General features: G+C 47.9%; 1 protein-coding gene across 1 annotated transcript in view; it reads right to left on the reverse strand.

Moving 5' to 3' along the window:
* Nucleotides 1-12658, reverse strand: part of LOC137341338 (glutamate receptor ionotropic, NMDA 2C-like) — a 707538-nt gene that overhangs the window by 458462 nt on the left and 236418 nt on the right. The window contains exon 6 of the mRNA XM_068004462.1: nt 10196-10349. Within this exon, the coding sequence (XP_067860563.1) occupies nt 10196-10349 (154 nt within the window). The remainder of the gene's footprint in view (nt 1-10195; nt 10350-12658) is intronic.

Below are 12658 nucleotides of genomic sequence, written 5' to 3' on the forward strand. Positions count from 1 at the left end.
TTGATCCCGGACCCATCATTGATCCCGAACCCCATCATTGATCCCGAACCCATCATTGATCCCAGAACCATCATTGATCCCGAAACCATCATTGATCCCGAAACAATCATTGATCCCGGATCCATCATTGATCCCGGATCCATCATTGATCCCGAACCCATCATTGATCCCGGACCAATCATTGATCCCGAACCCATCATTGATCACAGACCCATCATTGATCCCGAACCCCATCATTGATCCCGAAACAATCATTGATCCCGGATCCATCATTGATCCCGGACCCATCATTGATCCCAAACCCATCATTGATCCCGGACCAATCATTGATCCCGAACCCATCATTGATCACAGACCCATCATTGATCCCGAACCCATCATTGATCCCAGACCCATCACTGATCCCGAACCCATCATTGATCCCGAACCCATCATTGATCCCAGACCCATCATTGATCCCGAACCCCATCATTGATCCCAGACCCATCATTGATCCCGAACCCATCATTGATCCCGGACCCATCATTGATCCCGGACCCATCATTGATCCCGAACACCATCATTGATCCCAGACCCATCATTGATCCCGAACCCATCATTGATCCCAGACCCATCATTGATCCCGAACCCCATCATTGATCCTGAACCCATCATTGATCCCAGACCCATCATTGATCCGGACACCCATAATTGATCGCGGACCCATCATTGATCCCGAACGCCATCATTGATCCCAGACCCATCATTGATCCCAGGCCCATCATTGATCCGGAAACTCATAATTGATCCCGAACCCCATCATTGATCCCGAACCCCATCATTGATCCCAGACCCATCATTGATCCCAGACCCATCATTGATCCCAGGCCCATCATTGCTCCGGAAACTCATAATTGATCGCGAACCCATCATTGATCCCGAACCCCATCATTGATCCCAGACCCATCATTGATCCCAGACCCATCATTGATCCTGGACCCATGATTGATCCCGGACCCATCAATAATTCCAGACCCATCATTTATCCCGAACCCATCATTGATCCCGAAACAATCTTTGATCCCGGACCCATCAATAATTCCAGACCCATCATTGATCCCGAACCCATCATTGATCCCAGATACATCATTGATCACGAACCCATCATTGATCCCGAACCCCATCATTGATCCCGGACCCATCATTGATCCCGAACCCCATCATTGATCCCGAACCCATCATTGATCCCAGAACCATCATTGATCCCGAAACCATCATTGATCCTGAAACAATCATTGATCCCGGATCCATCATTGATCCCGGACCCATCATTGATCCCGAAACCATCATTGATCCCGGACCAATCATTGATCCCGAACCCATCATTGATCACAGACCCATCATTGATCCCGAACCCCATCATTGATCCCGAAACAATCATTGATCCCGGATCCATCATTGATCCCGGACCCATCATTGATCCCGAACCCATCATTGATCCCGGACCAATCATTGATCCCGAACCCATCATTGATCCCAGACCCATCATTGATCCCGAACCCATCATTGATCCCAGACCCATCACTGATCCCGAACCCATCATTGATCCCGAACCCATCATTGATCCCAGACCCATCATTGATCCAGAACCCATCATTGATCCCGAACCCATCATTGATCCCAGACCCATCATTGATCCCGAACCCATCATTGATCCCAGACCCATCATTGATCCAGAACCCCATCATTGATCCCAGACCCATCATTGATCCAGAACCCCATCATTGATCCCGAACCCATCATTGATCCCAGACCCATCACTGATCCCGAACCCATCATTGATCCCGAACCCATCATTGATCCCAGACCCATCATTGATCCCGAACCCCATCATTGATCCCAGACCCATCATTGATCCCGAACCCATCATTGATCCCGGACCCATCATTGATCCCGGACCCATCATTGATCCCGAACACCATCATTGATCCCAGACCCATCATTGATCCCGAACCCATCATTGATCCCAGACCCATCATTGATCCCGAACCCCATCATTGATCCTGAACCCATCATTGATCCCAGACCCATCATTGATCCGGACACCCATAATTGATCGCGGACCCATCATTGATCCCGAACGCCATCATTGATCCCAGACCCATCATTGATCCCAGGCCCATCATTGATCCGGAAACTCATAATTGATCCCGAACCCCATCATTGATCCCGAACCCCATCATTGATCCCAGACCCATCATTGATCCCAGACCCATCATTGATCCCAGGCCCATCATTGCTCCGGAAACTCATAATTGATCGCGAACCCATCATTGATCCCGAACCCCATCATTGATCCCAGACCCATCATTGATCCCAGACCCATCATTGATCCTGGACCCATGATTGATCCCGGACCCATCAATAATTCCAGACCCATCATTTATCCCGAACCCATCATTGATCCCGAAACAATCTTTGATCCCGGACCCATCAATAATTCCAGACCCATCATTGATCCCGAACCCATCATTGATCCCAGATACATCATTGATCACGAACCCATCATTGATCCCGAACCCCATCATTGATCCCGGACCCATCATTGATCCCGAACCCCATCATTGATCCCGAACCCATCATTGATCCCAGAACCATCATTGATCCCGAAACCATCATTGATCCTGAAACAATCATTGATCCCGGATCCATCATTGATCCCGGACCCATCATTGATCCCGAACCCATCATTGATCCCGGACCAATCATTGATCCCGAACCCATCATTGATCACAGACCCATCATTGATCCCGAACCCCATCATTGATCCCGAAACAATCATTGATCCCGGATCCATCATTGATCCCGGACCCATCATTGATCCCGAACCCATCATTGATCCCGGACCAATCATTGATCCCGAACCCATCATTGATCCCAGACCCATCATTGATCCCGAACCCATCATTGATCCCAGACCCATCACTGATCCCGAACCCATCATTGATCCCGAACCCATCATTGATCCCAGACCCATCATTGATCCAGAACCCATCATTGATCCCGAACCCATCATTGATCCCAGACCCATCATTGATCCCGAACCCATCATTGATCCCAGACCCATCATTGATCCCAGACCCATCATTGATCCAGAACCCCATCATTGATCCCGGACCCATCAATAATTCCAGACCCATCATTGATCCCGAACCCATCATTGATCCCAAACCCATCATTGATCCCAGACCCATCATTGACCACAATCCCATCATTGATCCCAGAAACATCATTGATCCCGAACCCATCATTGATCCCAGAAACATCATTGATCCCGAACCCATCATTCATCCCAGTCCCATCATTCATCCCGAACCCATCATTGATCCCGAACCCCATCATTGATCCCAGACCCATCATTGATCCCGAACCCCATCATTGATCCCAGGCCCATCATTGATCCCAGACCCATCATTGATCCCGGACCCATCATTGATCCCGAACCTCATCATTGATCCCGAACCCCATCATTGATCCCAGACCCATCATTGATCCCGAACCCCATCATTGATCCCAGACCCATCAATAATTCCAGACCCATCATTGATCCCGAACCCATCATTGATCCCAGAACCATCATTGATCCCGAACCCATCATTGATCCCAGTCCCATCATTGATCCCGAACCCATCATTGATCCCAGACCCATCATTGATCCCGAACCCATCATTGATCCCAGACCCATCATTGATCCCGAACCCATCATTGATCCCGAACTCCATCATTGATCCCAGACCCATCATTGATCCCGAACCCATCATTGATTCTGAACCTATCATTGATCCCAGACCCATCATTGATCCTGGACCCATCATTGATCCCGGACCCATCAATAATTCCAGACCCATCATTTATCCCGAAATCATTATTGATCCCAAACCCATCATTGATCCCAAACCCATCATTGATCCCAGACCCATCATTGACCCCAATCCCATCATTGATCCTTGATCTATCACTGATCCCGTCCTCATCATTGATCCCGGACCCGTCAATGATCCCGGACCTATCATTGATCCCGAATCCCATCATTGATCCCGGACCCATCATTGATCCCGAACCCCATCATTGATCCCGAACTCCATCATTGATCCCGAAACCCATCATTGATCCCAGGCCCATCATTGCTCCGGAAACTCATAATTGATCGCGAACCCATCATTGATCCCGAACCCCATCATTGATCCCGAAACAATCTTTGATCCCGGACCCATCAATAATTCCAGACCCATCATTGATCCCGAACCCATCATTGATCCCAGAACCATCATTGATCCCGAACCCATCATTGATCCCAGTCCCATCATTGATCCCGAACCCATCATTGATCCCAGACCCATCACTGATCCCGAACCCATCATTGATCACAGACCCATCATTGATCCTGAACCCATCATTGATCCCGAACCCATCATTGATCCCAGACCCATCATTGATCCCGAACCCATCATTGATCCCGAACTCCATCATTGATCCCAGACCCATCATTGATCCCGAACCCATCATTGATTCCGAACCCATCATTGATCCCAGACCCATCATTGATACTGGACCCATCATTGATCCCGGACCCATCAATAATTCCAGACCCATCATTTATCCCGAAATCATTATTGATCCCAAACCCATCATTGATCCCAAACCCATCATTGATCCCAGACCCATCATTGACCCCAATCCCATCATTGATCCTTGATCTATCACTGATCCCGTCCTCATCATTGATCCCGGACCCGTCAATGATCCCGGACCCATCATTGATCCCGAACCCCATCATTGATCCCGGACCCATCATTGATCCCGAACCCCATCATTGATCCCGAACCCCATCATTGATCCCGAACCCCATCATTGATCTCAGGCCCATCATTGCTCCGGAAACTCATAATTGATCGCGAACCCATCATTGATCCCGAACCCCATCATTGATCCCAGACCCATCATTGATCCCGAACCCCATCATTGATCTCAGGCCCATCATTGCTACGGAAACTCATAATTGATCGCGAACCCATCATTGATCCCGAACCCCATCATTGATCCCAGACCCATCATTGATCCCGAACCCCATCATTGATCCCAGACCCATCATTGATCCTGGACCCATCATTGATCCCGGACCCATCAATAATTCCAGACCCATCATTGATCCCTGACCCATCACTGATCCCGGACCCATCATTGATCCCAGACCCATCATTGATCCCGGACCCATCAATGATCCCGAATCCTTCATTGATCCCGAACCCATCATTGATCCCAGACCCATCATTGATCCCAAACCAATCATTGATCCCAGACCCATCATTGATCCCGGACCCATCATTGATCCCGGACCCATCATTGATCCCAGACCCATCTTTGATCCCGAATCCTTCATTGATCCCGGACCCATCATTGATCCCAAACCCATCATTGATCACAGACCCATCATTGATCCCAGACCCATCATTGATCCCAGACCCATCTTTTTCCCGAATCCTTCATTGATCCCGGACCCATCATTGATCCCGAACCCATCATTGATCCCGAACCCCATCATTGATCCCGAAACAATTATTGATCCCAGAACCATCATTGATCCCAGACCCATCATTGATCCCGAACCCATCATTGAGCCCAGACCCATCATTGATCCTGAACCCCATCATTGATCCCGAAACAATCATTGATCCCGAATCCCATCATTGATCCCGAACACATCATTGATCCCAGACCCATCATTGATCCCGAACCCATCATTGATTCCAGACCCATCATTGATCCCGAAACAATCATTGATCCCGGACCCATCATTGATTCGGGACCACTCATTGAATCCACACCTATCATTGATCCCAGACCCCTTATTGATCCCGAACCCATCATGGATCCCGAACCCATCATTGATCCCAGACCCATCATTTATCCCAGAACCATCATTGATCCCGAACCCATCATTGATCCCAGACCCATCATTGATCCCGAACTCCTTCATTGATCCCGAAACAATCATTGATCCCGGACCCATCATTGATCCCAGACCCATCATTGATCCCGAACCCCATCATTGATCCCGAACCCATCATTGATCCCAGACCCATCATTGATCCCGAAACCAATCATTGATCCCGAACCCATCATTGATCCCAGACCCATCATTGATCCCGAACCCATCACTGATCCCGAACCCCATCATTGATCCCAGACCCATCAATAATTCCAGACCCATCTTTGATCCCGAACCCATCATTGATCCCGAACCCCTTCAATGATCCCGAACCCATCATTGATCCCGAGCCCATCATTCATCCCAGACCCATCATTGATCCCGAACTCAACATTGATCCCGAACCCATCATTGATCCCAGACCCATCATTGATCCCGAACCCCATCATTGATCCCGAACCCAACATTGATCCCGAACCCATCATTGATCCCAGACCCATCATTGATCCCGTACCCTTCATTGATCCCAGACCCATCACTGATCCCGAACCCATCATTGATCCCGAACCCATAATTGATCCCGAACTCCATCACTGATCCCAGACCCATCATTGATCCCGGACCCATCATTGATCCAGGACGCATCAATAATTCCAGACCCATCATTTATCCCGAACCCATCATTGATCCCAAACCCATCATTGATCCCGAACACATCATTGATCCCGAACCCATCATTGATTCCAGACCCAGCATTAATCCCGTCCTCATCATTGATCCCAGCCCCAGCATTAATCCCGTCCTCATCATTGATCCCAGACCCATCATTGATCCCGAACCCATCATTGATCCCAGACCCATCATTTACCACAATCCCATAATTGATCCTTGACCTATCACTGATCCCGTGTCCTTTATTGATCCCGGACCCGTCAATGATCCCGGACCCATCATTGATCCTGAACCTATCATTGATCCCGAACCCCATCATTGATCCCGGACCCATCATTGATCCCGAACGCCATCATTGATTCCGGACCCATCATTGATCCCGGACCCATCATTGATCCCAGACCCATCATTGATCCCGAACCCATCATTGATCCCGAACCCCATCATTGATCCCGGACCCATCTTGATCCCGAACCCCATCATTGATTCCGGACCCATCATTGATCACGGACCCATCATTGATCCCAGACCCATCATTAATCCCGGGCCAATCACTGATCCCGAACCCATCATTGATCCCGAACCCATCGTTGATCCCAGACCCATCTTTGATCCCGAATCTGTGATTGATCCCGAACCCATCATTGATCCCAGACCCATCATTGATCCCAAACCCATCATTGATCCCAGACCCATCATTGATCCCGAACCCATCATTGATCCCAGACCCATCTTTGATTCCGAATTCTTCATTGATCCCGAACCCATCATTGATCCCAGACCCATCATTGATCCCGAACCCCATCATTGATCCTGAACCCATCATTGATCCCGAACCCCATCATTGATCCCGAAACAATTATTGATCCCAGACCCATAATTGATCGCGAAACCATCATTGATCCCGAACCCATCATTGATCCCAGATCCATCATTGATCCCGAACCCCATCATTGATCCCGAAACAATCATTAATCCCGGACCCATCATTGATCCCGAAACCATCATTGATCCCAGACCCATCATTGATCCTGAGCCCATCATTGATCCCAGACCCATCATTGATCCCGAACCCATCATTGATCCCAGACCCATCATTGATCCCGAACCCATCACTGATCCCGGACCCATCATTGATCCCGGACCCATCAATAATTCCAGACCCATCATTGATCCCGAACCCATCATTGATCCCGGACCCATCAATAATTCCAGACCCATCATTGATCCCAAACCCATCATTGATTCCAGACCCATCATTGATCCCGAACCCATCATTGATCCCAGACCCATCATTGACCCCAATCCCATCATTGATCCTTGACCTATCACTGATCCCGTGTCCTTCATTGATCCCGAACCCATCATTGATCCCAGACCCATCATTGATCCGGAAACCCATCATTGATCCCGAACCCCATCATTGATCCCACACCCATCATTGATCCCGGACACATCATTGATCCCAAACCCATCATTGATCCCAAACCCATCATTGATCCCAGACCCATCATTGATCCTTGACCTATCACTGATCCCGTGTCCTTCATTGATCCCGAACCCATCATTGATCCTTGACCTATTACTGATCCCGTGTCCTTCATTGATCCCGAACCCATCATTGATCCCAGACCCATCATTGATCCGGAAACCCATCATTGATCCCGGACCCATCATTGATCCCAAACCCATCATTGATCCCAAACCCATCATTGATCCCGAACCCCATCATTGATCCCAAACCCATCATTGATCCCAAACCCATCATTAATCCCAGACCCATCATTGATCCCGAACCCATCATTGATCGCGGACCCATCAATAATTCCAGACCCATCATTGATCCCGAACCCATCATTGATCCCGAACCCCATCATTGATCCCGAACCCTTCATTGATCCCGAACCCATCATTGATCCCGAACACATCATTGATCCCAGACCCATCATTGATCCCAAACCCATGATTGATCCCAAACCCATCATTGATCCCGGACCCATCATTGATCCCAAACCCATCCTTGATCCCAAACCCATCATTGATCCCAGACCCATCATTGATCCCAGACCCATCATTGATCCGGAAACCCATCATTAATCCCGAAGCCTTCATTGATCCCGAACCCATCATTGATCCCGAATCCATCATTGATCCCAGACCCATCATTGATCCCGAACCCTTCATTGATCCCGAACCCATCATTGATCCCGAACCCATCATTGATCCCAGACCCATCATTGATCCCGAACCCTTCATTGATCCCGAACCCATCATTGATCCCGAACCCATCATTGATACCGGACCAATCATTGGTCCGATACCCAACAATGATTCCAGACACATCATTGAATCCAGACCAATCACTGATCCCAGACCCATTATTGACCCCGGACCCATCATTAATCCCGGACCCATCATTAATCCCGGACCCATCATTGTTCCCGGACCCATCATTGATCCCAGACCCATCATTGATTCCGGATCCATCATTGATCCCAAACACTATCACTGATTCCAGAACCATCATTAATCCCATCCCCATCATTGATCCCGAATGCCATCATTGATCCTGGGCCGTTCATTGATCTCGGACCAATCATTGAATCCACACCTATCATTGGCCCCGAACCCCATCACTGATCCCGGACCAATCATTGATCCCGAACCCCATCACTGATCCCGGACCAATCATTGATCCCGAACCCATCACTGATCCCGGACCAATCATTGATCCCGAACCCCATCACTGATCCCGGACCCATCATTGATCCCAATCCATCATTGATCCCAATCCATCATTGATCCCAGACCCATCATTGATCCTGATCCATCATTAATCCCGGACCCATCATTGATCCCAGACCCATCATTGATCCCAATCCATCATTGATCCCAGACCCATCATTGATCCCGATCCATCATTAATCCCGGACCCATCATTGTTCCCGGACCCATCACTGATCCTGGGCCGTTCATTAATCCTGGACCCATCATTTATCCCAGACTAATCATTGAATCCACACCTATCATTCATCCCGAACCCCATCATTGAACCCAGACCAATCATTGATCCCGGACCCATCATTGATCCCAGACCCATCATTGATCCCAGACCCATCATCGGTCCGATACCCAACAATGATTCCAGACCCATCCCGGATCCATCACTGATTCCAGCCCCCAGTTCCCTCACGATTGTACTGATCGGCCTTGGAAACGTAATTACATGGGATTTCTGCTGAAGTTCCAGCAGCTGCTGTGGAGACCAGCTCTGGAAATTCCTGGTGAATATGTTGAAACCTAAACGCTGGCCGTTTTCTCGAGGATTCTCCCAGTCAGTGCGTGAAGATAGTGATGGTGGTAGAGCGGGAAGTCTGTTATTTTGCTTGTTGCCGACTGGCAATGTTTACGGGAGCCCCTCACTGAGCAGTGACCCAAGTCTCCCCTAAACACCTCATGCCTGTTTCTAACCTGAGTTGGCCCATTTCCTGCACTGTTTTACTACTTTGATCAAATGCAAATACAAACCCTTCACAACTTGTCTGCACTGCTCACCGAGAAATGCGGATGGGGAGACAGTCCCGTTGCTCCTGGCGACCATGACGCTGATACCAGTCTCCACAAAGGGGTTAGAGAAATCCACAATCTCAGAGCGCTCCTCATTGATGGTGAGAGATCCAATGGCCATGTCTGCTCTCTGGTAGAAAACCTACAAATGGGAAATAAATGCTGTGAAGTCCATAAATATTGAGTGTGAGTGGTCTGTGTTTATTGTGAGTGGTCTGTGTTTATTGTGAGTGGTCTGTGTTTATTGTGAGTGTTCTGTGTTTATTGATTGTGAGTGGTTTGTATTTATTATGAGTGGTCTGTATTTATTGAGTGTGAGTCGTCTATATTTATTGAGAGTGAGTGGTTTGTACTTACTGAGTGTGAGTGGTCTGTATTTATTGTGAGTGTTCTGTATTTATTGAGTGTGATTGGTCTGCATTTATTTATTGTGAGTGGTCTGTGTTTATTGAGTGTGAGTGGTCTGTATTTAATGTGAGTGGTCTGTATTTATTGAGTGTGAGTGGTCTGTATTTAATGTGAGTGGTCTGTATTTATTGAGTGTGAGTGGTCTGTATTTAATGTGAGTGGTCTGTATTTATTGAGTGTGAGTGGTCTGTATTTATTGTGAGTGGTCTGTATTTATTGAGTGTGAGTGGCCCGTGTTTATTGAGTGTGAGTGGTCTGTGTTTATTGAGTGTGATTTGTCTGTGTTTATTGAGTGTGAGTGGTCTGTGTTTATTGAGTGTGAGTGGTCTGTGTTTATTGAATGTGAGTGGTCTGTGTTTATTGAGTGTGATTTGTCTATTTATTGAGAGAGAGTGGTCTGTGTTTATTGAGTGTGAGTGGTCTGTGTTTATTGAGCTGTATTAATTGATGGAAAAGTACGGACTTGGTCAGGAAGTTGGCTGAGCGAAAGGTGACAGAGAGTAGGGATAATGGGTAAGTACTCACATTGGCAGGATGTGACTAGCGGGGTCTCGCAGGGATCTGTCTTGGGGCCTCAATTATTCACAAAATTTATTAACGACTTAGATGATGGTATAGAAAGTCTCATATCTAAGTTTGCCGATGACACAAAGATTGGTGGCATTGTAAGCAGTGTCGATGAAAACATAAAATTACACCTGGAGTACTGTGAGCAGTCCTGGGCACCGCACCTTCGGAAGGACATATTGGCCTTGGAGGGAGTGCAGCGTAGGTTTACTAGAATGATACCTGGACTTCAAGGGTTAAGTTACGAGGAGAGATTACACAAATTGGGGTTATATTCTCTGGAGCTTCGAAGGTTAAGGGGTGATCTGATCGAAGTTTATAAGATATTAAGGGGAACAGATAGGGTGGATAGAGAGAAACTATTTCCGCTGGTTGGGGATTTTAGGAGTAGGGGGCACAGTCTAAAAATTAGAGCCAGACCTTTCAGGAGCGAGATTAGAAAACATTTCTACACACAAAGGGTGGTAGAAGTTTGGAACTCTCCCGCAAACGGCAATTGATACTAGCTCAATTGCTAAATTTAAATCTGAGATAGATAGCATTTTTGGCAACCAAAGGTATTAAGGGATATGGGCCAAAGGCAGGTATATGGAGTTAGATCACAGATCAGCCATGATCTTATCAAATGGTGGAGCAGGCACGAGGGGCTGAATGGCCTACTCCTGTTCCAATGTCTGTATTTATTGTGAGTGGTCGGTATTTATTGAGTGAGAGTGGTCTGAATTTCATGTGTGTGAGTGGTCTGTGTTTCTTGATTTTGAGTGGTCTGTATTTATTGAGTGAGAGTGGTCTGTATTTATTTTCAGTGGTCTGTATTTATTGAGTATGAGTGGTCTGTATTTATTGAGTATGAGTGGTCTGTATTTATTTTGAGTGGTCTGTGTTTATTGAGTGTGAGTGGTTTTTATTTATTGAGTGTGAGTGGTCTGTGTTTGTTGATTGTGAGTTTTTTTTATTCGTTCATGGGATGTGGGCGTCGCTGGCGAGGCCGGCATTTATTGCCCATCCCTAATTGCCCTTGAGAAGGTGGTGGTGAGCCGCCTTCTTGAACCGCTGCAGTCCGTGTGGTGACGGTTCTCCCACAGTGCTGTTAGGAAGGGAGTTCCAGGATTTTGACCCAGCGACGATGAAGGAACGGCGATATATTTCCAAGTCGGGATGGTGTGTGACTTGGAGGGGAACGTGCAGGTGGTGGTGTTCCCATGTGCCTGCTGCTCTTGTCCTTCTCGGTGGTAGAGGTCGCGGGTTTGGGAGGTGCTGTCGAAGAAGCCTTGGCGAGTTGCTGCAGTGCATCCTGTGGATGGTACACACTGCAGCCACTGTGCGCCGGTGGTGAAGGGAGTGAATGTTTAGGGTGGTGGATGGGGTGCCAATCAAGCGGGCTGCTTTGTCTTGGATGGTGTCGAGCTTCTTAAGTGTTGGTGGAGCTGCACTCATCCAAGCAAGTGGAGAGTATTCCATCACACTCCTGACTTG

Source organism: Heptranchias perlo, chromosome 23 (assembly GCF_035084215.1).
Source record: "Heptranchias perlo isolate sHepPer1 chromosome 23, sHepPer1.hap1, whole genome shotgun sequence".
Classification (NCBI taxonomy): Eukaryota; Metazoa; Chordata; class Chondrichthyes; order Hexanchiformes; family Hexanchidae; genus Heptranchias; species Heptranchias perlo.